Genomic DNA, 25,787 nt, shown 5'->3' with positions numbered 1-25,787 from the left:
TTGAGTGGCATACATGAGATGACTTTAAAAACATGTCTGTCTTTTTGGTTCTGAAGCCCTATGAGGATGCACGTCTTTAGCTGATATGGCCCAGCTGCCCAGCGGTAACACCTGAAAACCTTACATCATTATCAGTGCTAATCATCCATCTGTATCTGTGTGCACTGAGTAGTTCCCTTTCACTGCCTTTTCTGATTTTTTTTTTTTCCCAGGAGTTATAGCTGGAGTTCCTCTTGCTTTGAGAAGCAGAATGACTGCCTCGCAGCTCTGTTTTGAGGAGAGGGCGTAGAAGGTCTGCCACTGCACTTTCCCTAAGGTATGAAAGCTTTCTAGGGCAGGTGTGAGTTATCAGCTGTCTTTCTTCCTCAGCTTCCCATGGGTATAACAGTCACTGGCTCTTTTTCTCAAACTTCACTCAACTAGAGAAGTATGGGACAGTAAGCCCGTGGCAATCGGGTATCGCAGCTGCTTGGGAGCAACAGATCTATCCAAGCAGCATGATTAAGGCTGTTCAACTACAGCTTGTGCCATCCCGTTGTTCCATTGCTGGTGACTTTGTTTCTGGGCTGTGGGTGATTCTAGACTGACTGGTCTGTCCTGAAACTTCCTCCTGTGGAGGTCCCTGATCCCCTCCTAAGAGGTGCAGGAATTCCTGGTTTAGCAGGCGAGGTTAGAACAGGGAGCAAGATCACAGCTAAATACGTTTGACGAGGCTTCTCTTGCTATATTTGCACTTACTGGGAAGGTTCCCGCACAGCCTAGGTATCGCGCTTGCATAATCATATTACAGTGTTGCGTTACAAGGTGCCCCGTGCCTCTTGGCTCGGGTATCTGATACGTGATAGCAGCCCAGGCTTCCTGGGTGTTTGCTTGCCCCTGCTCCGCTCACTTCAGTTTGAGTTGGATGCTCTGCTGATGCATTCTCTCTGCATTTACTTGTTCTGCGTGGACTGGCTTTTAGTACCAGTAAGACTCCTAGAGACCCAGCAAGTCCTGAACGTTGCTCCTTGGGTAACGTGATCGTCTGCAGAGTAACTGCCCGATTGTGAGATCCTTCTACAAACATTCCTTGTTCTCAGGTACTCAAACTTTTAAAAGTCTTTTTCCCCTCTCCTTTGCTTAGATTTTACTGTGTAATGGCATTTTGCAGCAGTCTTTCTGAGGGAGAATCTATTGCCGTTTGCCTTTTAATTCAAGTTTCACCTCCATTTGGGGGCTTAAAATGTCAGGGATAAGTTGTCTTAATGCTCTGACTGTTGAGTTCAGTGCTACACTGCGTCATGTTGCCGAGGGCTGTGTCTGCTCAGCAGTGGAATTTGAGTGGGGTGGAATCAGCGTAGTGTCTCAAACCAGCCGTCCAGTCTTTTGTGTTTCTGACGTTCGTAGATGGTATTAATGGGAGTGATATAAAGGAACCTAAAGGAATTGCAGAAAGCAGCCTAATAACCTTTTTTTTAATGGTTTCTGTACTTCCTTGAGATGCTGGTTATTGATGCATATTTGAGGGTTAAAACCCCAGCAAGAGAGTCTGAGGGAGGAATCCTGATGAGAACAGTGAGAGGTGGCTAGGAGAAATGAAATGCTGAGAACTGAATTGTTTCCACTGCATGCGGTTATTCCCTTAGTTCAGCTGGAAGCAGTGGGCATCCAGTCAGTGGGATGTGATTGCTAGCTTAGCGTCGGGCGTGTTCTTTAAGCATGCTGTTTCCTTTTCCTTTCTTTTAGTGGGTTAAAACAACTGACTGCTACTTTGTGCACAAAAGCATTTAAAACACCAAGATACGGGAAGCCATGGAAGCTTTCAACAAGGGGGACTTTGCATAATGATTACAAATGTAATGCAGAAAAGGGGAATGGGGGGAAGAGTCGCCTTTTAAGCTTTGCAAGGTTCCTAAGACAGACTCCTTCTCCAGAGCACAATTGATTCTGGCTTTACATCTCTGTTTTGTGCTTTAATTGTCGTGAGTTTTGTTGGAGCTCTAAGTTGAATTTACTGTAGTAGTGTTGGGAAGCAGCAAAGGACGCTACCGCGTGCTGGACACAGCACTGGACTGAGACTGCAGAGACCTGCCTTTTGTTCTGTCTCTGCCACTGGCTTGCTAAGCGATGCTGGGCAAGATATTCTACCTAATATGTCTCCTCCTCTCTATTTGTGAGAAAGAGTTAAGGCTTCTAGTAAGGTCTGTTTGTGAAAATTGCTAGAATGTGTTGTGGTGTCTGGTGTAAGGGATCTAAAATTTTCCAATTTCTTTCTATTACAGGTGTGTAGTAAAAATGGTGCAGAAATACCAGTCCCCAGTTCGAGTCTACAAATATCCTTTTGAGCTCGTGATGGCAGTGAGTAATACTCAGCACTTTTACTTCTCCAGCTGCTAAGGGCTGCAACCTCAGGCCAGTGGGAGGTGGGGGACTGCGGTTTTGGCTAGCATGTCTTTGTGGCAACCTTACGGGTACATTGCAGGAACAGAGGTTTAGCTCTCATTATCTTTTTGTCCTTTCTTCAATTTTCCATGAAAAATAAGAATCGACATCTCAGTATTTTAAGAGAGGCAGTTCAGTCATTAGAGGGAAGAAAACCAACAAAACCCAACCTTCTGTAATTACTCTTTTACAAGGAAGGAAAAAATTGTGACATTCAGGTAGGCAGGGTCAGTTTGTGGCCAGACACCGTCTTTGCCTTATCACCAAATGCCATTCAGTTTAGTATCTCTCTAGATCTGATCCCAATCAGTATTGTAGGATGTATGTATCTAGAACAATTCTAAATCATACCGAGCTTTTTGATTTGGTTAAAAGCTAGAAGTCTTTGGAAAAAATCTTCTGTATTGTTCTTCCCTGTTCACCCTGTGATTGAAACGTTTGGAGTTCTCTCTCCAAATTTTGTGATTTCCCCAAGGGGCTTGTGGGCTGTAATTGAAGTTCATTTGCTGGTGATGCAGAAAGCTAATGTGGCCATGGCAGCTTCCTTAGGTAGAGTTTAAAGACATTTGTGATATTCTGGACTTAGTCACTGCTCTTCAAGGCGTGAGTTAAATTACCCTTCTGAAAGGTTTGCTGTTTGCATTTCAAGGGCAGCACTGAGCATTTGGGCACTTACCTGAGATGCTTGCTTACAGACTCTTGCAAGGCTTTGTTTTGTAATCTGTTGGGCATTTCAGTCTACTCTAGGGATCCCCAAGACGTAGCATTTGCCACTTTTAGTCTGCTGCTTTCTTCATTGTCTCTCTTCCCTGCTAAACAAGGACACCGGGTTTTTTGGTCTGTTAGGGATCAAGAATGAAGATGGAAAGCTATAGCCATTTCAGGTAGCTGAAATCATTCCCATGAATGGAAGGGAGAGCCTGACGTAATGCATTGCGTTCCTCTTGACAATGTTGCCTCTTCTGGATTCCTGGGAAATAAGTGCCATAAGATTTGTTTTATCCAAAACAGTCTCCAGTCTTCTATTTCCATCGTTAAAACTGGGGGAGAGATTCTTTGTTTGGTCCTAAATGAGAATAATGAACCCTGAAGGTAGCAGCAGTTCCTCAGCTGAGAGCAGGTGCCATTCACTTTGATGCTCTCTAATTATCAAAATAAACACTTTCTTTTGGACAGTTGTCTCCCCCCCTGCCAGTTTCCCACGCCCCCTCTTTTTCTCTTTCCAGTCTTACCCAAGTTTGCCATGTCTGTTAACAGCTAAGCCAGTAACATGCTGTAGAAGTGCCCCAACCAGTCTGGGGCTGATGTTTGTGATACTGAAACTTTTCTGGCCATGTTCTTTGGTCTCTCAGTGCATCCTATATTAGAACAAGACACCAGTACTTGTTATGAAGATACTGGTAGTCTTTGCTGTATGCATACCTCTCCATGTTCCTGTTGTCTATATTAGCAGGATAAACCTAACACCAGATGCCTGTCAATAGATTGGCTGCTAATATAGGAGGGCTGCCTCTAGACAAATCCTTTAAGCTTGTTAGCAGAATGCCTAAAGGCCAGGGTTTGATGGGTTTATTTTTCAAGTGGTTTAGTTTTATTTGCTTTCAGTTTTTCAACATGACAGAACTTAAAAATCCCTGGGATTTCAGGGCTGGGATTGTAAATGTCATCCTTTAGGTGTTCAGCAAACTCAAATTCCCATTACCTTAGCAAAATTATTAGTCCTCTTTCTTATGAAGATCAAGTTACTTGTCCAGCGTCACCCGAAGGACTGTGTAGTGGAGTAGGGAGCTGAATATAGACCCCTTAGTCCCACTCTAATATCCTGTGAAAATCATGTGTTTGCAGCAGGATCTACTTTATTATGAAGACTGGCATTATAAAGTAGTGTTTCAATCTAGTGGCAGTCCAGGCAGGCTGAGTTGGGTGCAGGCTTTGTTATTGCAATTGATATGTTCAGATGGAGTCTTCCATTTGTGTGGAGGCAGTGCAGATTTCACAGAGCTGTCAGGTGCTAGCTGTCAGTTGCTGGAAGTTTTGCAGGGGGAGTGGGCGTACAGTGAAGCTGTTTTGCTCCTCAGCACGTGGCATTGCTGTTAATCTGCTTCGACATAAATCTGACAGCAGCTTCCTCAGCACTGGGAACCTAATATTCAGCTGCTTTCATCTTTTCCCCTCAAATGCTTTGTGTGAACCTTTGGAGTGCCGAGGTCTCATACCGTGGTTAATGGTAGGAAAGCAGAGGTGATGTGGGTGACCTCAAGACAACTCCTTGTTTTATGGGTCTCCATGCACCCTTCAGCCTGATACACTTGTGCTTGATTCTTCATCTGCATAACGGGGAGGGTCATACTTCCTGTGGTCTGTTCAGGCTATGTCACGAGGTAAGTAGTGTCAGGAAAAGTCTTTTTCCCCCAGAACCTCGGACGTTTGGATCCCACTATAGAAAACAGTGCGTGTGCTTCGTTCCGATATGAGGGTCTGAGAAATAGGGTTGTCATAGCCAAATGAGGCAAACAATTCATTGCTTCCTGGCCTTGTTCAAACACACAGCCTTTTGTTGAGCCCTACCACCAGGAACACAATTTATCTTCCTTGGAGTTGTACAGAGTGCGTGTGTGTGCAGCTCGTCCTCTAGACAGCACAGGGATCTGCTTGACAGATGAGCCGGTGCTTTTACTGCTAATACCTTTGTTATTGTGTGTCTCTGGATACTTGTCTATGAATTTACACTCTGCTGCTTACTAATACTTCTGCAGCTTGCGTTCCAGCATTTGTAGGCAGTAGATGTTACGTATCTTCCAAGTCCTTGGAAGGAGGACCACACCTTCTTGTTCTCTTTGCCAGTCCTGTGCACCTGAGGAAATAAAAAGCAATCAGCTTGCCAAGTCTCTTCAGGAGGTCATTCAGGAGTTTTGAATTTTTTTCTTTTTCTTGCTAGAAGAGTCCTCCCTTCTGAAAAGGTTTAAACAAAGGACCATCTTTCCACACCTGTCCAAATTCACAGTAGTCATTTTCACCTGCTTTGTTCCTAATCTGCACTCGCATTAAAGGGTCACAAATGTTATGGTCTTCAAATTATAACCAGTGTCTGACATCTTTATCCCTTATACTCGGAAAGAACCTTGATGTTTGTTATGCTTTGCTATCTTGTCATGCTTTTCCTTTCCATTTTATCTCTTTCTTTTTGTTTTGTTTCGTTTCTCCTTTTAAATGGAGCTGTTCCCTCAAATGGGTTGTCCATGCCTCTCTGGGCCTGATGTCATCTTCCCTTCAATTAGATCAGCAGGTCTGAGATTGCATGTGTCTCCTCATTTTATTTTACAGCTAAGAAAATCCCTAAGTGTAAACTTCTTGTTTGTGTAGTAGTTGTAGTTTTAAAGCTAAAAGTTTTTTACTAAAATGTTAGAAAGAGGGAAAAATCTGGAAGGAGAGGTATTTCTGCCACGTAGTTCATGAGTGATAACTTACTCTGGATGATGTAAATCGTTGTGAGCCCTCTCTGACATGTGGAGATGAGAATGGGATTTGGGTGAGCAGGTCCAAAAGGCATAATTGTGCAGGAAACAGAGCTGAGAGAGACAGCATTTTTAATACTATTTGTCGCCAATGAATTATTAGGTTAGATGAGGTAGTTTTAGCTTTGAAAATAGTGGGGAGTTTTGTTCCCATTAATTTTAGTAGTGCACTCAGCCCTTCACACTTGGATTTGACATCTGCCATTTTTGCATACTTTATAGTACATGCTAATTTTGCTGAGGATGTTTCCTAATGCTACAGAACTGAAATACCCCCCCAGGGACTCTTACGTGGTCTTCCGTACTTGATGTATAGTTTGTGTTGCTGCAGTGGTGGTGCAAATGAGAAACTTCCTGACGGCACTTCTGTCAATTGTTTGGTCCTCTTGCCACATTTACAGTGCACTTCACGTTCAGCTCTTATTGCTACTAACGGCAATTTATGGCTTCTGCTGCAAGCGAGGGGTCTTTCTGCACAGCCTGGTGCCAAGGGAATGGTAAAGGATGCAGATGCTGAAAAGGGGAATGTTCTGCTTGGAGGTTTTACACCTTGAACCAAATCAAACCTTCATCACTTTACTATCTGAGATTCTATCTTTTCTATGAAACGAAAGCTCTGCAAAACACAACACTAGTAGGTTAAAGGCTGGGTTTAGTTAAAAGCTAAAAAGCTATATGTCTATGTGAAAAAATTTATATACATAACTTGACATTTAAGCTTACTGCATACAGGATATCAGCTTTATGTTTGCAGCCTTTGAGTGGTTTGCTACTGTTATCTAAAAATATGTCATGGTTTTGAAAAGACAGAACAAAGATCAGGCATTTGGAAGTTTGCAGTAGCATCAGTTCTCATTGTGCACATGTGGGGCTCAAGAGCAGTTTGGTCTTAAGCACGGAGTACAACTGGTACGCACAATGTGACTCAGTGCTTCTTTCTGCTTGACCTCGTTTCTTGGTGCTGCCCACGGCATGTGTTGACACACATATGAGCAGCTGAGAGCCCGATCTCTTGAAAGTGCATGCATGGACAGCAGTGGTGTATGTTTCTCGCTGCACTGGTTGAGTGGTACTCTTCAGTCTAGAGTGCTTCTGCTGTGTGCAGCATTAGTTTGGGACGGGGGACGGTTGTTCTTTGGGTGCATGTGTGGTATACGGGCATTTCTTACCTTGAGCATCACTCAGACCCTCTAATAGATCTGTTAGGCGGCAGCTCATGATTTCTCTGCCTGTGTCTGCAGGTGAAAGCTTGGTCATCTGAGGTCCTGGCTTGCCACCTGTACTTCCAAGCAGCTCTGTGACTCTCTTTTCTAGTTGTAGTGGTAATTCAGTGTTCTTTGCATTTAGTTGATCCGGAGTTCTTTATTTTTCAGGTAAGATAAAGTAGGAAATTAATGGTGTATACTTCTGTTTCTTCTCAGTATGGTTTGAGTGTCGGGGGCGCTAACAAGCTGGGTGGCAAATTTAGTTCAGGCTACAAATGTTGCAGGTTTATTTAGAGTCAGAAATTGCTTCGCGTGGAGTAAGCAGCAGAAAGTATTCCTTCTCCATCATCTTTGTTCTCTCATCCTGTAACACAGGATCGTAGCCCGTCAAAAGCAAACATCCGTGGTCCTTGTGTGAGATGCCTTTCTCACATGCCTGACCCTGCTGAAGCAGTCTTGATGATAGTCAAGGATTTGGCAGGGGTCCTCACTGTTGCCCCTGAATAATCCACCAGCAGATCAGCCTTGACTACACTGGCTATTTGCACACTGGCAAAGCTGCTTTGCAGCCACTGAAGTTTTGCTCATTTACAGCAGTTGATCTCGCCCACAGTTACATGCAAGAGTCAAACATCCAATACCACTAAAATCAAAATGCATCACTTATTTTACAATTGTCCCAACATTCTTTTGTGCCAACAGTGTTGGGAGGCTTGTATACACAGTCTAATTGAAAGCATTGCTATTTTAGCTGTCAGGTTTAGCTGCAGGAGAAGAAACTTTGAATACTGAAGTTCAGGTCCTGACAGCTAGAATTGCTTTGCGTACACCTTTTCAAAATTATTTTTATTTGTGCCTTTTCAGCATTAACATGCATTGTGTTAAAGATGTTAGATCTTTAAGTAGCGTTATTTAATGACTTCTTCCTGTTGCATTTAGCACATTGAGTATATAAAGAGACTGCTTAAATCCTGATATATCGTGCATGCTCTCCTCTCTAATGCTGCGGTGTCTCAGAGGATTCAATATTTCACTGACTGATGCAGTGATGCTTTTGCAACAGAACCTCTGAGTTCTCTTTTGCTGGGTAGGCACCACAGTGTGGCCGAAACAGCTTGCAGTACACGTTGGTAACATAAAATGGTGTGAGAAAGCAGTATAACATACAAGCAGACTGATGTCTAGCAAGGATCACGTTAGTTCTGTGGGTTTGTTTAGAGTGACGAGTTCAATGTGTCTGTTCACAGCCCATCCAGGTCTCAGAAGGCTGCTGCTGTCTTGCTACATAAGATGTGCAGATGGGCTGTCTAGGTCACTAGAGTGCAATATCTTACAGTGCCTACAGCACAGATGCACCACAGAATACCTTTTTGGGGGTTCCAATATACTTAATTGTAATTACAGGCTGGAATATCCCCATCTGGAGCTCCAAGTTGTTGTTGTTATTCTAGTATCATCACAGGCTGGTTTTAAATAAAGAAAAGTAGAATCTTAACTAAAATATTTGATGCTGGTTCATAGCCTCTGCTTTCAAGTGTGAACTCTGGAACCAGGAGTGCCAGAGAAGAGGTTCCTGCAGTGGCCTGCTACCCACTGTGTCCCTGGATAGCTGCAGATGACATGGGGTAGAGCTTTGCAGCATGTAGCCTGTATGCCCAGTTCTTGAAAGCTCCTTTGGAGCTGCTGTGATGTAGATAATGACACAGTTTTCAGATACTGTCTGAAATGGTATTTCTGGTTGGCAGTACCCTAGGGATTGAGACAGAATCAATGTCCCAGGGGGAAAATGTTTATTCTTTGTTATTCTTTGGTGTTCAATCCATGTCACATATGACACGAAATGTCCTGATAGTAATCTGAGCAGTAGTTAAGAAATGGATACTCCCCTACAAAACAGAATCTACTGGATTTTCTCTGGCAGGATTGTTAGGTCTATAGAAGTTGCCTCTTGAGTGCAGACAAATCATCTTTTGGATGTGGATAGTCTGTCTGCAGCCATGGGCTGTGCCAGGTGTTCTAAAGGCGGCAGCTTCCCTTGTCTCTTCTTTTTGCCATGTTTTGAAGGGAACTTTGTTGTGACTGTCAGAAGCTACTGGGTTAACATTTTATGCACTTACAGAGGATCTAGTGTTGACTCAAGACATGATGCTTCAGTGTGACTTGATGGTTTGAAACCATGCTGTCAAGATACACTATAAATATCCCATCATCTTACTGCTGAGAAGCATTTGGCAACAAAAGTCTGAAAGTAATGATCTCTGTGTCAGCTGGGATGATTCTTCACAGCTGTATTCATGTGTTCAGCCCCTGTACCCTGTCACCACCTCCTCCTAGTATTAAACAGGTTGAGAGTGAGCAATAGTCAAGCTGAGCAAAGAGCTGACATTTCTCTTGAGATTATGGTGTGGGACGTTTCCCCTCAAGCGAGTAGAAAAGGTTTGGTGAGTGCTGTTTACCACAGCTGCTGGAAGGGGATGGAAGAACTGCTTATTCAGAGTTGTGGAGAACTGCTGGCAACATCTACACATCTGGCCTGCTTAGTGTGTCTTGTGGGGATCATACAAGTCTCTCTGATAGCTTTGCATTGCCACTGCTAAGACTCCATTTGCTGGGCAAGAATGGTTTAGGAACGGATGGCGCTGGCACCGTGTGTGGATTGGAGAGAAGATTTACAGTAATTCAAAGAGACTGTACAGGATAGTCCCTGTTTTCTTCTCTGGCTGCAACATGGAAGCTTACTTCCTTGAAGGATGAGTTGTGTTCTCAAGCTTAATCTGATCAGTGCAATCTAGTGCTGGAACGGATGAGCTCTAAAGTAAGCCGTGGTTCAATGGCACTGCAGCATAGCACAAGGACACACAACATAGCTGGAGGTATCGCTGTTATCTTGTTTTCCAGTAGTGACTAAAAGACTCTTCTCTCTTCTACTGAATGTGTAGGTGCAGAAGACAAATAATAAGCTCTTGAGCAGGGACTAAAAGAGGTGAGAAAATTTAGAACCATCATCAATTTTTACATTTCAACCAGCACGGATTTTTTTAAACTGCTAAGCACAGTGACCTGCCCAAGTTTGACCCTGAATTATGGCCAATTTGTATAAATTCTCACAGCAGCTTCTGGCAACAGCAGATTGTCCTTCCAACTAGGCATTACTTTGTAAGCCAGCCTTTTTGATTTTGGGGGTGATTCACTGAGCAGTAAGTGTGCGATGTGATGCTTGATTGCTGTGTTTTGCTCTTTAAGGTGTTAGTCACCTGAGATGTCTGCTTCCTTGCCTTCCTATTTCGGTGTATCTCTCTTTCCACAATGGGCTATGGCAGATGTGTCCAACCAGCTAGCAATGGTTCCTGGATAAGGCATCGCTTCCATAGCTATTTGTAAAGGCCAATGCATTGTGCTCTTTGGACTTGAACTGCTCCGCCACCATGTTTCTTGTCTCTGGCAAGCAGAGGAAAATGCTATAGCAGAATAGCTTGAATGGAGTATTGTTTCTCCTCAGACAGGAGGTCAGGCACGTTGGTAGTTTCCTGAGTTAGCTTTGTGCAGCTGCAGTGCATGTCCTGGTTTTAGTAGGTTTGCTGTGTCACTCAGTTGTGCCTGTATTGTAATAGGCAGCTGCTGCTCCCTGAATTGTTTCTTTCACCAAAATCTGAAGAAATGAGGCAAATTATTGGCTGTAGTCCAGGGAGAGATAACACTGGGTCAATGTTTGCAGCCTGGGTACTGTGGTCCAGTGGACTACTCACTGGCAAATCTTTTTCTTCTTTCCAGCAAAAGTGTTTTTTCTCAGGCCACAAAGACTTTTTCCTGCTACTCTGCAGATACTCTGCACCTCCTTAAAACGAAGTTCCCTTTTCCCTGACTTCAGTGCGTTTCTGCACCCCAAATATCCATTTGATCCCTCCCTGCTCCCAATTGTTCCACGTGTATTTTATTTTGCACTACTATGGCTAGCGAGAAGCAGGTGTCTGTTCTAGCGGTTTCAAAGAAAATGGATTATTGTGTCTGGTGAATAGGTGTGCAGACCCTGTGGTTCCCTTCAGCAGTTAGACTGAGTAGTAGGAGGGACTGCAAGATGAAATGATTACTTTTTCCTAGAAGGCCATAACCTGAAAACACCTAAATCTGGAGAGAGATATTTATGTATCATTAGAGCTGCTCAAAAGCTAATCCAAACGCATCCACTTCCTACTTAAAAGTGATGAAGGGTCTTATCTTGCTTCTCATCATCTCTTTTCAAAGTGATGATGATCTGGACATCTTTAGCTCAAAACTTGATGTCATGTCTCCTCCTCATTTCCCGTTCACCTGAACATAGATGTACATTTTCTTCCTTTATCCTGGCAAACTGCACATGGCTGTAACATGACCTTGAGGAATCTCGTTAATTAATATAGATTTAAACTCTGTGTTTGATCATGAAAGTTTGAAGTGGCTTACCTCTTAGCACAAGGATGAAGTCTTATCCTTGAAAGATATTCATGTAATATTGACTATAACAGTTTCTGTCTACATCAGGTGAGTAACAGTTTAGTTCCTTCACGTGTTCTACACAGTATCATTTTCCCCAATAGCTGAGCTTTTACACTCTTGAAGATCCCTTTCAAGTTCACCTTGGCATCACACAGGAGTCAGTCCATAGTTTTTCCATTCCTGTGCTCTTGCTCAAATCTGAAATAGCAGATCTCCATGATGCCATCACTAAGGAAGCCCTACCAGTATTAAAAAACAAAACAAACAAAAAAACAAAATTAAAAAAAACCAACCAAGCAACCAAACCCTAAAGACATGATGGCCTAGCAGCCACTTCAGAGCCTCACTTATCAAGTAGAAGATGAATGTTTTCCTGCCAACCGCTGTTCCAAAATAGCTCGGTATGTTTCTGTGTGATTTCATGGGCAGCAGCATTTAGCACGCAAACTCTGTATATTTACTTTGCTAAAGGATCTGCAGGCTGATAGGGAGAATCCAAACCAGTTTGCCCATTTGCTGTGTATTAGTGAGAAGCTTGAAGAATCACCTCTCTTAGGTGACTGGTGTGGGGAGAAAGCCAGAACTGCTGCCCTGGGAGTCGGTTTGCAGCCCCAAGACTGAGAGGATAAGATTCCCTCTAGGATATTAAGGTATGAAACTAGATCATCTAACAAAAGCTGCCTCTTGTTGGAGCACGTTGGAATCACTCAGGACCCAGCAGACACCGGGCTGGAAGAAACTGCCAGGAGCCTCGACGTGTGCAAGAGTTTGGTTTTTGAGGTGTTTTGTTTCATGCAGTAATTCAGTGCTTGGATGTCCCTGTTGTTTTGGATTCCTAAGGCCTCTGTTGTGTAATTGCTTTCAAGGTCACTTGCTAGAAAAGGATGTTGAAACCCGCAGAGGAGAAACAGGAGTAGCTGTTATAAAAGATCCTGCCCTCCGGCCATGTTCTCTGGATCATATGGGAGACAGCAGCGATACAGCTATTGTCAGTCTACAGGAGATTAAACTAGAGGGGGGAGGAGGAACACACTTGCGCTGTCAATATGTGTAACACCTTGGTACTAGGAAGGTGAAGGACTCGGAGAGGACCTCTGTGCTCTGGAGGGGAAGGCGTTAAGCAGGTGAAATAGAGGGCTTGTAGAGGAGGGTAGTTTCCCCTTTTCTCTGTGGTTGTGAGGCTTTAGAATGTCATTTTTTGTTTTTGACACTTCTATTCTTGTATAACTTATTCTTGTTTGGCATCTGACTGACCTTCAGGGCGATCTCTTCTCACAGATGCATTTCTTCGTACTGGTTATTGTGTATTTGACCAAAAATTTGGAACACTTAAGTGTGGCTTCCTTGCGTTGTCCTCAAAGACTCTCTTCTCACAAGGTATTTTCGTCTATCACAGTGTTGGTCCCAGAAACTGTTTGGCCAGCATAGGTAAAACCACTCAGACGCATCTCCAAGGAGATTGCAGGGTAAAACTTTGGTCAAAGCACTCTTTACTGATTTCATAGTTGGCCGTATCAGTGTTGATTAATCATTGCTCGGTGTGATTAATCATTTGTCAGCTCCTGTGGCACTAAGGGGTCTTGGACTGGGATGCAGAGGCCACTGTGTAAGCAGTTTGAAATAGCCTTGCCTGTGCTACCGCTAATCTGGGTTTATGCGGTAAGGCTGGAGAGCCCCCCTCTCCAGCACCCCGTGCCGTGGCAGTCCCCTGTGGCTGCTTGGCCACACGTGTGGCCGCACCACATTTGCTGAGGCGCTTTGGGATAGCGGAGCAGGTCGTGCCAGTGGCACGTTCACACAAATACCCACACTGCAGCCTTGCACAAATTTCCCTTGTCTTCCCTTCAGCGTGAAAGGAAGATCTGACACTACTGAAACCTTGAGTATCTGTTACGACTTTCCTGCATGTTTTAAATTTTTTTAGCTAGAAATTCTCTCACTTGTAAATTTTTTTTTATTTATTTTCTACTTTTTTGAATTTTTTAATTCCAATAGGCTGTCATCTGTATCTGAATGATTTTTTTTCTCTTTAGATGCACCCAAAACCAATTGGTTATATTTCCAAGCAAAATATCTCAGAGTTCAAACATCCCAAATCCCTCTGTCTTCACCCAGCTCTCTTGTGAAATTTAATATGTAATTTCAGTCTGAGGTAGATAACTGCAAAGGTTTAAATGACATTTGTATGTTGGTCACGTTACGTATATAGTCTACTACAAAAAAAAAATTGCACTGTTTTTTTGCAACAATTCTTTTGCAAGAAATCTGGGGAAAAAAAGAGCTTGATTTAGGGAAGGACACTGGTGGGCCTGAACCACCAGCTCTTGTGAAATGGTTGTTTTGGGTACAAAGAGAGCACGTCAATCTGAACCTTTAAGAAAATAACTAATGTAAACTGGGTTGTTGAGATAGTTTGCTTGGTAAATCAGGTGTATGCAGTCCTCTGGCTTGCCTAGACAGCTCCTGCTGCTGTGCAACTGCTTGGGGATTTTATTCAGTCTGATCTGGTGTGAAGTCAATACTAGAGACTGATCACGCTAGAAAAGGAGCCCAAGCCGGGATTCGGCATGACATGTTGGCTTGCTTGGGCTGGAGGATTTGCAGGAGGTGCGCAAAGTGTTAGCTGGTTCTGTCTGTCCACGTTAATCCCAGTGGGGTTTAGAAGAAGGGAGGGAAGTGGCTTCATGCAGCCATTCATTTTTTTTACATATATATATATATTTGATCCTGTTCAAGACTTCGGTCATCGAGGTGGTTGTCTTAAAGCAATATTGTGGGTATGCACTTAAGAGAAAGTAGTGGCACAATACTGCTGCTGTTCCCTCTGGGGAAGGAGGGGCAGAGAAGGGAGAGATAAATCATAGTTCCTACATACTAGTCAGTGCAGAGTTACTGCAGCAAGGAGATGAAAGAGCAAATGCAGGCAGATTAGCAGCCAAAGTATTAAAACAAGCTAATATTAAGTACTCTGTGCCTTTCATTTGACTGGGATATTCTGTTGTTCACCTTGCACTCTGCAGAATTGTAGAGGAGGAGAAAATAACAGCTAGTTCTGGCAATGGCTTGCAAAAAAAATTTAGAATATTTGTCTTTGATTTCCCTTAGTTTCTCTGTTGGAGCAAAAAGGTACTGTTGTGTATAGATACTGATTTTGATAAGAGGATGCTGGGTGGAAAAGATGGATTGCTCTCCTGATAGCTCAGTTTCTTCAGCAACGAAAGATCAGGCATGTTAACAGCACAACTTTATTGTGACTGCAGCGTGGTGCTTCAGCTGTCCTTCATATGATCTCAGGCATCTTCGGCTGCTGTATTTTTAGAGTTGTGCAAAGAAGGTTAGCAAAGGACTTAATATCAATGTGCGACAGGGGTTCTTTCTCAAATATGGAAATGTTCCACCTATTTAGGTGATGGGTTTGGGCACTTATCTTAGTTATATCACCAGGGCTGTGCATAGACATGTGCCTCTCTGCCCTGTCCTTTCTTCATTCTCCAGATGTTGTTTAGCTGTCTGAAACAGTGACTGCACTCTGTTAGTAGTTGTCCTTGTCTTGGTTTTGCTAGATTTCATGACAGTTTATTAGGAAGTCTGTCTCCAGCTGGGTCAAGTGCATAGTTAAGAGGAGGAGAAAAAACCAGCTGTGTGTTGAGATCCAGTGGCTTGATCTTCAAATCAGAGCCAGAGGTACCTGGATTCTGTGGTGGTGTGGGGGGCTTCAGATTGGCCATTATAGTCTTTCAGTGGCGAGGAGGCATGTACAGCTCAGTACTCCTGGTGAAGCTGTTGAAGTGAGGCCTTTGGAGGGTATCTGTGCTTTGATCCTTCGCTGTACTAGTAGAACAGCTCTTGTTTCTCTGCAAACTCCCTCAAAGGTTCATGGCGCAGCTGCTTTGCACCTCTTAAATTTGTGGGAAATCATGAGTATTCGGGGCAAGAAATCCTTGGCCAGCCCTAATCCTGACCCAGAGAAACAGATGGTGCTGGCTCAGCCTTTGCTTCCTACGGTTAGTCCTTGCTCATTGAACGTGGAGCCTGGGGATGTACGGTGTTACCTGCTTGCCTGGAGCTGTGAGCCGAGGCGGTGGAGAGCATGCCTGAGATCAGGCAGCAAGGGATACGGTGCTGCGTAGCTGAGAGCAAGGAGGGTCTGGCACTCCTTGCAGGAACAGAGGTGCGGGATTTTAGGGGTATTTAGGTGGACTTGTGATTTGCTGTCAAGCCTATGGACAATCCTACTACTGTTCTCATGTAATCTTCTGACACTCAAGGTGTTGTCTAGCCTCTGCACTAGTTGCTGCTTTCTGAAGTCATGGGATTAACTGGGGTGGCCTTCGTTTAGGGTAGGGTTTTCAGTTACACTTTTTGCAAGTGTGATAAGGGCATGCGTAAGGAGTGGCATGGGACAAACAGCTGAAAAATAGGTGCTAAATGTTCAGGTATTCCAGTGGCCTACAAAGGTGTTCACAGCTTTCACTGCCTAAATGCTGAGCCTAGTAACTAGTAACTCTACAAAGGTGTTCACAGCTTTCACTGCCTGAATGCTGAGCCTAGTAACTAAGTGGGTGGTCTGGGTGGCCTGGAGAGACTCTTGCTTGTGCATGCTAGAATAGAAAAGATTAGCAAGGGAGAAGAGGGTAAAGGCTTTGACCTCAAGATAGCACTAGATGGTGGTTTGGAGTCTGGAGGATTGGGAGAGGGCAGGTGGAGGCACAAGTAGGAAGTATTAACTCTGCCTGAGGAGATTAATGTGCTGGCAACTGCAGATACCAGAGAGTGGGTAATAAGGGATGCACCCCTTATGTTCTGTGACCCTTGAGGAAAGCGCGGTATACCAGGAGTGGATAGCTGGAAGCATCCTGCGGCAGTGCCTGACAGCCATCTGTGAATTTCCATCATAACAAATTAAGTGTCTTAAAGCAATGAGTCTGCTTTTGTGGTATGGAGCCAGGTGGATGGGTGTTGGAAACAGTCACTTGCCATGGGAAGCTTTATATTTATCTAAAATGTTTTAGTTGTGATCAGGAGAGAAAAGCACAGGTAGAGGCCTCACAGATACGGGGAAAGTTCTCCAAGAAACGTGGCAAAGCAAGCAGAACATGACTCAGTGACTTGGAGAGGATGATTTAAAGACCTGTGCACTTCATTCATGGCCAGAACTCCAGCTGTAGTCTGCTTGCGCTTTCCTCCTGATGCTAGAGCAATACGATAATCTGAAATAACTTCTGTTCCGTTTGGAGGCCTAGGAGCAGGAGATATGGAATGTGTCCTTAAGTGCCTGAGCTATTTTAGGAGCAGGTATGATTCACAGCACCAGCCTACATGAATACGTACAGGGGCAACCAGCCTTTGAACTGCTGTGGTAATGGAGAATGCAGCCACCCCTGAGCATGCCCATGGTGCTGTGCATGTGCTGACAACTGAGCTGATCTCAATCGTTATCACATTAATATTTTCTTCTGTGGTAGATAAAAATATAAATACTCGTGAGAGAACTATGTGCTGTGTAAAATGATTGTGTCTTATGGAAGACGGGAAGATGGCAGCAATTCATAGAGGTTAGGCTCGTCTGTGGGATGATAGCAAAAAAAATCTTATGACCAAAACGGTGTAGCTCTCTGAGAGCACAGTGGGAAGAGCACAGGTTCTCCTCCTGTCACAGCTGTAGTTGAATCCTGAGCTTCTTGTGCAGCTTGTGCTAGTGTTGCTTCAGTTACATATTTACAATAGCATCCCAACGTGCAAGCCATTTTTCAGAAAATATTCCATCCTGCAAAGATCTTGCAATACAATGAGATATGGAGAAGCTAGGGAAAGAGGGGCAACAGTAGGCAGCATTTATGCAAGTTAACTTTGTTTGCTGCAAGTGCCATGGAAAGCTGGATTTTTGCTAGAGCTGGTAAAGAAGCTTTGGATAAAAGGCTTTTCAGAGGGATGTGGGTTAATTAAAAGAGGGAAGATTTCGGAACCAGGAGAGAATTGTTTTAGAAATGGATAAATCAAGGCAAAGTGAGTAGCTAGTTATTTGTGGTCTTACCCTTGATAGTCTAGGACAACCGGAACTGTTTGACACGTCACATTTTTAAGGCACAGGAGTATTCAATATTTTTAACTAGCTGCTTCATACAGGCAATATGTCTGACGAATTTTATTATCTCTGGGTCAAGTCTTTAGCTAGCAGAAATCAGCAGAGCTGTGCTTGCTTTTGCTAGCTAAAGATTAGGTTCCTGATGTTCAAGTTATTATGAGTCCCTTCCCAGTGCTCTTTAACAACAGGCTTTTATTTCTACTTCATGTGTTAAGACCTGCTTAGCTTGATGACTGACATGAGCGGATGCCAGCTCTGTTTATAATTATTTTGCTTTAACTTCAACCCCTGCGTTGGCTCCCCTTTTCTCAGAGGTGAAGGGCATCTGTTTTGTTGGACTCTTGCTGGAAGGAAAATAATTAATTCAGAAAGAGTTAAAGTTGATCTAGTCAGAAACTGAAATTTGTTTTGTTTTCACTTCCAGGCATATGAAAAGCGCTTTCCTACATGTCCAGAGATCCCAGTCTTCCTGGGGAGTGAAATCCTGCATGAATCCCGGAGTGATGATGGAGCTGTACATATCATTGAACGGAGCTGCAAACTGAACGTGGATGCTCCCAGGCTGCTAAAGAAGGCAAGTGGAACCCAGGGCGCAGATGGTCCTGGATTTTGTTGGCTGGCTTAGATAGATAAAGGCTCCTAAAGTTACTCTTTCTCTCTCTCTTTTTCTGCCCCTCCTTTTGGTTCGTCATCCTACTCAGATTGCAGGGGTAGAGTATGTTTTCTTCATCCAGAAAAACACGGTGAACTGGAAAGAGCGAACTCTCCGCATTGAAGCCCGCAATGAGACTTTTGCCAACCGTGTTGTTGTCCTTGAGACGTGTAGCTACTCAGTAAGTGCCTTGTTTCTACTTGTCTGTGAAGGAAGTGTTGAAAGCCATGTGCTAACATACAGGGTGAAGTTGCTTGAACGAATTTGGACACTGGACTGTCGCGTAATATGATGAGGTACTCTTAGACTGGAAGGCCGTTGGGTCTTCGGGTGCGGGCTTTTTCCAGTGCTTTCGTAGGGCTTGAAAAACTTTTTTCGGTTGACTGTGATTCTCTGATTGGAGTGTTAGGCCCTAGGGAGAGAGTAGAAAACACAGTTGGTGCTCCAGAACTGGCAATATTCCCTGAGTTTCTTTTGGGTGGAAGTTCAAGTTAATAAAAACATCTGGAGCTTCGGCATATATTTAGATCTGGATATTTAGAAGGAAATCCTTAATGTCTATGATGATGAGGGCAGAGGAAAGTCTGGCAATTAATTTTGCCCACAAATAAGTGAAAGTTTTAGCATCTTGTCATGATCTTCATGCTCTAATATTTGGAGAAAGGTCTTGAGCCTTATTTGTGGCCTGGGATGTCTCATTTTGTGGCTGTGTCTTCAGCAACAGTGTGCCATTTCATTGTAATTGTGCCATTAGGGCTCAGTCACCATTAAATAGCTTCATCTGTTTCTGGAAGCAATCAGATACTGCTTTTTGTTCCCTAAACAAAAGTCGAGATCCTGTTACTTACCTGCCCTTTTGGCAGCTGGCCACAGCTCAGCTTCTTGGGAGTAAGCAAACTGTAAGTAGCTTCAGTTTCCAAGCAAGACAAAGAGTTGAAAATCTATTAACATTTTGGATCGTGAGGGTGTCTCCTGAGCCAGAGATCACTTGGTGGCTACGTGGGGCTTCTTAAAAACTGCAATAAACCAAACTTCCATCATTGTGAAAGGCACTGACAGATCTGAAACGCTCTCAGGTCAACTCTGCAATTGCTCAGACATTGTTACACTTGCTGATTTTGGCTGTGTTGCCTCCAGCTCGTGTCTTTCGGAAGGAAACGTCAGCAGCTGGGCTTTGAGGGGAACGCTTTTCCTGGAACAGAGCAGGAGCTAGTCTGCATCCTCAAGATGGTTCCCTGCTCTATTTTTACCAGTTCCCTTTTCCCTGCCAGAGTGCACCGGAAACAGGTTTATTCTCATCTTTCCTTTTCTGCAGTGTTCTCTGAAGCAACTTGGAGAAATATGATCCTGATCTTGCAGTTACTTAATATCTCCCCTGGGGGAATTTGTGTCCTTTATAGAGCTCGTATCTTTGTGTGTGGGCTGGAATTTTTTTCTTTCATGTCAGTTTGTGAACAGCAGCACCTACAGAGAAAAGGCGGAGCCCTCTCAGAAAAGGGTTAAGTTTAAAAGAGGAAAAGATGGTGTAGGTTTTTACCGTATAGAGAGTAACTATGAGGGGAAATGGCTAGAAAGGAAAGGTGGATATTGAACTGACAGCGGGAAAACTCCCTGCTCTGCCACGTCTCCTGTGTTTTGGGGGGAAGACTGACATTAGTGGCTGAGTTTCCTATCCAAAACTAGAAAAAAACCTGTTTTGCATTTTTCTTGCTTTGCAGATGTAGGGGTTTTTAATTGAGTGTTCTGAGAGGCCATCCCTGTCTTTCCGTAAGGAGATCTTGACATGATGGTTTCAAGTGGGCAGTCTCACCACTATTTTAGTGCAACTTCTGCTACGAGTATTACTGTTCAGGTCTGCTGGGGCAGAGACGGGTTTTAATCTTGATTTCCTTGTGCATGTGAAGAATGCTGGGTTAACCACAAACGTACATATGTCCAGTTCATGATGTGCTTCTATTACTCTGGGAGAATTAAACTGACTGTTAAATGTGGGTCTGTCGGTGCCTCATAGGAAGCCTCTTCTGCCCCCTTACTCTGTAGCTCTGGAGATTAAATAGCCAGTTTGGCACCAGGGGCAGGGGCCCTGCCATAATGTGAACTATCTGCTACCATCCAACCGTACGTGTATCTTTGGGCTTAGGTTCACCCTGAAAATGAAGAGTGGACTTGCTTTGAACAGTCTGCATCTCTCGACATCAAGTCATTTTTTGGCTTTGAAAGCACAGTGGAAAAAATTGCTATGAAGCAGTACACCTCAAACATCAAGCGGGTAAGATGGGCTTCCCTTTGGGCCGTAAAAATAAGAAAATCAAATGCCTGCTCTCAGTGTGCCTCTATTTTCTTTTCTGTAAAATAGACCCACTATAGTTTTATACACTCGCATATGTCTCTGAAATCCCTCAGTAGGGCAAAAGAAGAAAAAGCCAGTGTGCAATGAGCAAAAACAATCTGCTCACTGGAATGTGTGTGTGCAGGGGAGGGAGCAGGCTGTACCAGAGGAGGATCGCAGTGGATGCTGTGGGTGCCAGGCTCCTCAGACACTGAGGACACTGTTCTCATGCAGGAAGAGAAAGTTCTGGGTAAAAATCAGCACCCTGTCTCTCCAGTAGCTTGGGCAGAGGCACTTCCTTTTGGTGGCCTTTTCCCCTGGGCTGCAGAGGAACAGGGCAGCTAACTGATGGTTTGGGAGCAGGAGAATGGGATAAAAGCGTTATAAAGGTAGCTGCATCCATAGCATTGGAATTTGCCTGGCCAGTGTTATGAAAGCACCATACAAATGGTGAATTATACTGAAATTTTTCCAACGGGGTCATGCAGATGGAAGGAGACAACTATTTCCCTTCTGTTTATCTCTAACACCATTAGTCATCTGTCCTGAGGAAAACTCTCTTCTGCACCTTTCTGGTTTTGGGGAGATGGGACTGTTTTTTCCTGATGAGAGTTTTCCCCTTCAGGGCAAGGAAGTGATTGAACACTACCTGAAGGAGTTGATCTCCCAAGGGATCACATTCATCCCCCGCTGGACACCTCCCCCAGTGTGTGGACAGAAGGATGAGCGAAGCCCAGCTGTTGGACACGATGCTGATGACGGACTGCTTGAGTCTGGGGCTCGTGGAACTACCAAAGAGCAAACTGGCAGCTCCTGCCCTCCAGCAGAGGCTGTCAGCCCTGATGGTATGCACTGTCCAGGCAGTAGCAGCTGCTGGCAATTTAAATGCCTTCAGTAGCACTGACTGAGTTTATTTTTATTTTTTTGGCATGAGGTTTTTCTTCTGGATTGTGGGTGGAGAGGTGGGAAAGTTATTTTCTTTCTTCAAGGAAAACACAAACAATGGAACTTTTTTTTTCCCAAAACTGAAAAGCCAAGAAAAACTGTGCAGGCAGTATGTTTTTGTTTGAGCTTAGAAAAAAACTTAGTTTTGATCTGACCTTTAAGGTATTTTATACTTTAAATTGGAGAAACTTAAAGGTATCTTGAGTACGCTATAACTGAATTATAATGAAATATTTTGGCTGTTTCAAAATTAATGTTCTTGGGGATGGGTTTGGATGGGTTTTGCCTCCATATCAAGCCAAGACAAACTTGCAGAATGTTACCTAATGCATTTCTCTCACAAAATGCCTGAATCGGACTTTATCTTTCTGCGTGTTGATCTGATGATATCTTCTAAACTACATAAAATTCTTCTCTGACAAAAAGAAATAGAAGGGGCCTTTTAATTTAGAGCTGTGGTATTAGAAATAGGAGTTGTCATTCCTCAGAAGGAAAGACAGCACTTGTTTTGCTGAGTGTAATTAGGGAAAAAGCTTGGAATTCGGAACTGTCAATGGTTCTGGTCTCACCAGACCTTCTCTGGTAGCTTCTCTGTGTTGGAATCCATCTGGAAAAAGGACCGAAATCCACAGAGGAGCTGATTATAAGAAATGTTCATGTGCTTTGAGATTAAAGTTAATCTAAGAGTGGCAGATCCCATCTAGCAGAAGAGGAGAGTAGCTCTTATTTTTCTGCTTATATTCATGTTTAGGAAGTGATTAGCTTCCCTGGGACTGCTCCCCAGCTTGCTAGCTCTGTGGATTCGGTGGGGGCGTAGCACTTATCAAATATAATTTCTGTATTATCAGTCAGCAAATGCATATCCTGTGGGTGTCCAGGCCTTATTCTGTAGTTAATGGTATCTGCTGAAAAAAAAAATCCTGCCTGATGAAGAGCTAGCTCAGAGGTCCTCCTCCCAGCCCTCCTCCTCGTGTGCCTGCCCGCCTCCAGCACAGCTACTGGCCTGTGCTGCTCCCCTTTGGGTACCACGTTCTCCTTGCTGGCACCTGCACATACAAGCCTCAGATGGCACATCTGCTTCTATCTCTGAATGCTGGCAGACTCAAGCCCCTTGTCCTTTGTCTCTGATCTGGAGGGACCTCGAGCTGCTGGTATGCACAGGACTCCTCATGCCAAAAATCTCCCTTGCTGTCAGAAATGGTAGTGTTATTCTCCCTTTCCCTCTGGTGTCCGTAAGCAGAATAACATTGCCGTTTTCAGCTATCTGCTTTTTAGCCTCTTGTGCGTGAGATCTTTAGGACACCAGAGGATTTAAGTACCCAGATCTTGGAGTGGTTAATGAGATGAGTGCCAGAGCTCCTGTTTTTGTGGGGTTTGGGTTTTTTTTTTTTAAAGCTCCTGCAGGAGCAGTTCAGGGTTGAATGAAATACTAGTGTTCTAAGAGGCAGGCAGAGTGATCTAGCTTTGATAGCTTACAAGCTGTCTGTGTCCTTATGCCCTAATCACCGTGAGAATATCACTCACTTTTTTCCCCCAGGCAGCTAAAATGAGGGCTTCTGCGCTCTTCCAGTGTAAATCGTAAGTAACCTGAGGTGTAGAAATAACTGCACGTCTCCTTTCTGGCTATGCCAAGTCTCCTCTGAATTGTTCTTTTTTTTTTTCTCCAGCTGACAAATTGGATGCTGATTACATTGAGCGATATCTGGGCCAGCTGACTCCAATGCAAGAGAGTTGCTTGATCCGCCTTCGCCAGTGGCTTCAAGAAACGCACAAAGGCAAGGTGGGTAGGTGAGGCAGAGAGCACCCCTTTGCAAGCCTGAACGCAGTTGTTCTCGTAGCTTGTGTGCCTTCAACCCCACAATAAAACTCAGGGTCACAGACAATTCGTGTGTTGAGACCCAACTGTTTTGGCAAGGTTAGGTAAAAGGCCAGGCACGGAGAATGGTCTGTGAGACCCCACAGCAGGATTCAACAGTATCGCAGGCTGCACCTGCATTGCCCAGTTCAGTCCTGTCAGTATTGAAAAGGCTACTCCGTGGTCCCCAAGCATAGTGCGTTTGCTGTGTACTTAGAGTAGGCATTGACCGGGGCTTGGTGGCCCAGACCGGCCTGTCTGGACGGGTTTTGTTTCCTGAGACCTGCAGGGTGGGGTGGGAGAAATGGTTAGCCGCACTGATGGTGCGTCCCCCATCTCTGGGCAGATGCTGCTCAGCAGAGAGGCAGTCGGTAGCACCAAGCTCTCAGCTGCTGCGCATCAGCAGTGTGCTGTGTGTGTTACGTCAGGCAGGTTGTGTAAGCTTGTACAGCCAAGGGCTGAATTCTTTTGACGAAAATTCATTCTGTTCTTGTTTTAATCTCCTTTATCAAAATGTATTATTTCAAAACCACGCAGGATTCGGGAAGTAGAGACAGTCTCACCTTATGGTGTGAGGTACATTGTGTAAGCCTCCAAAATAGAGGAGCTGAGGGCACTAGATCGGGGCAAGTACAGCTGGAGTTGGCCAGCTAGCATAGATGGAAACACTTTTCCCTGAAAAGCAACACGGGTACTGTGGGCTAGATGTATCTCTGCTCTGCTGTAGCATTCAGCACCTGCTTGGGCTCCTCCTGGTTGAAGGGGAGTCTCTATATTAGGCCAAGAGGGTAGGTGGTATGTGGCTGAGAAAATAGAAGACTCAGGGCAGCTTGAATGCCTCTAGAGGGATCCAACTCCAGATTTCCTGATGGAGAGAGATTGGGTGGGAAGGAAGGAAGGACCAAGGATAGCAACAGAGTAATTGGGTGGGCTGGGTAGATAAAGAGTGCTTAGGAAGAGGGGAGAACAGGAGAAAGATGGTTGGAGCAAGTGATCTCCCTTGAAAACAGAGTACAGCTAGATAAGGCTTCCTGGTTTAGAAACTAACTGCTCAGTCAGTCATACAGAATGAGTTAGGAGGTACTCCCTGCATTCATGGGCTTTGGAGGATTTTTTTTTTCTTTTAACTGGCCTTTCCAAAAGAGGCTGCTGTTTGCAAGGAGCTTTGCCAGTACTTTCTGCATGCCTTGCTGTATCTTTCTCAGAGCTGAGAGCGCGCATGTCTTGTCTGAGTATAAGGAGTTTAAAGATGATTTTTAAACCCCTATTTTTTTCTTGGAAAAACTAATGTGTATCACCCATGTAGAAATAAAATGTAACAAAGATTTAGTGCTATAGTTCTGTTGATACTGAACTCGTGAAGAAGTCCCCTTCTGTGCGAGTGTGCACGTGGGTTTTGTTGGTACCTATGAATGTGGATGGAGAAACAGTTACCAGAAAACTGCAGGCTGAAGAGAAGAACAGTATGTGTCGAGGTAGTGTGTGAAAGTCTCCCAGCAGCTGATAAGCTCCAGAGGCTAACAACACTGTTGAATCTGCAAGAGCTGATAAATTCGGAACACCAACCACCTGCCAAATCTGTCCAAGGCCACTGGGCATACGGTAGCATCAACAGGTTGTATAACTTGGACCGTGTCCAAGAGTGTGGTGGCTGCTAGATGCAGGTAGAGACTACAGGAATATATATACCCCCTATGGAACAAAGGACCCCTTGAAGGACTGTCTGAACACCTACCTGCAAGCTGCTATCATGTCACTATGATGCTCTGCCTCCGAGTAAACAGCTGGGGCTGGCCTCCCAACTAACCAGGTAACTGAGTATGTGTGAGTGAACTGTGTGAATGGTTACCTGCTAATAACAACAGATTAACTAACAAAACTTGCTCTACTAAATATTGCTTGTGATCCCTGTCTCCCCTGATTCAACCTCCTGTCAGATAAAAGGGGCTTGGCAACAAGCAGACACAGAACAAAGGGGGCAGGGATGAATTCCCAGGTATAGTTATGCTCTGAAATACAGGACGTGAAGCTTTTCAGATCTGTCCAGTAAAACAGTGTGTACTTCTGTGTGGTAGGAGATATCTCAGCTATTGGGTATCCAGCTGAAAACGAGCCCTAGATGAGAGTAAGACAGTGAGACTGTATCCACGTGTGATCTGCAAGGGTCTCGGTTTCAGGTGGAAGAAGCACATTCCAAACGTTTGCTTGTTTTGTTCCGTGGGTGGCTGTTTTCCCCCCTCCTAGTCAGAGGCTGGGGAATGGAAGCTGGAGAAGGTAAAAGTGCCAGCACATGAGAAAAAGTGAAAC

The 25,787-nt window shown here is 44.3% G+C and overlaps 1 protein-coding gene across 1 annotated transcript in view; it reads left to right on the top strand.

Moving 5' to 3' along the window:
- Positions 1–254: 254 nt before the first annotated feature.
- SEC14L5 (SEC14 like lipid binding 5) overlaps positions 255–25,787 on the top strand; it is a 36,079-nt gene continuing 10,546 nt past the window's right edge. The window contains exons 1-7 of the mRNA XM_009277310.2: positions 255–316; positions 2,262–2,337; positions 18,124–18,273; positions 18,401–18,532; positions 20,492–20,620; positions 21,306–21,525; positions 23,293–23,405. Coding sequence (XP_009275585.1) covers positions 2,275–2,337; positions 18,124–18,273; positions 18,401–18,532; positions 20,492–20,620; positions 21,306–21,525; positions 23,293–23,405 — 807 coding nt within the window. The 5' untranslated portion in view covers positions 255–316; positions 2,262–2,274. The remainder of the gene's footprint in view (positions 317–2,261; positions 2,338–18,123; positions 18,274–18,400; positions 18,533–20,491; positions 20,621–21,305; positions 21,526–23,292; positions 23,406–25,787) is intronic.

This window comes from Aptenodytes forsteri, unplaced genomic scaffold (genome assembly GCF_000699145.1).
Source record: "Aptenodytes forsteri isolate BGI_AS27 unplaced genomic scaffold, ASM69914v1 Scaffold26, whole genome shotgun sequence".
Taxonomy (NCBI): domain Eukaryota; kingdom Metazoa; phylum Chordata; class Aves; order Sphenisciformes; family Spheniscidae; genus Aptenodytes; species Aptenodytes forsteri.
Note: the sequence above shows the minus strand (reverse complement) of the source record. Positions and strands in the feature narration are given on the sequence as shown.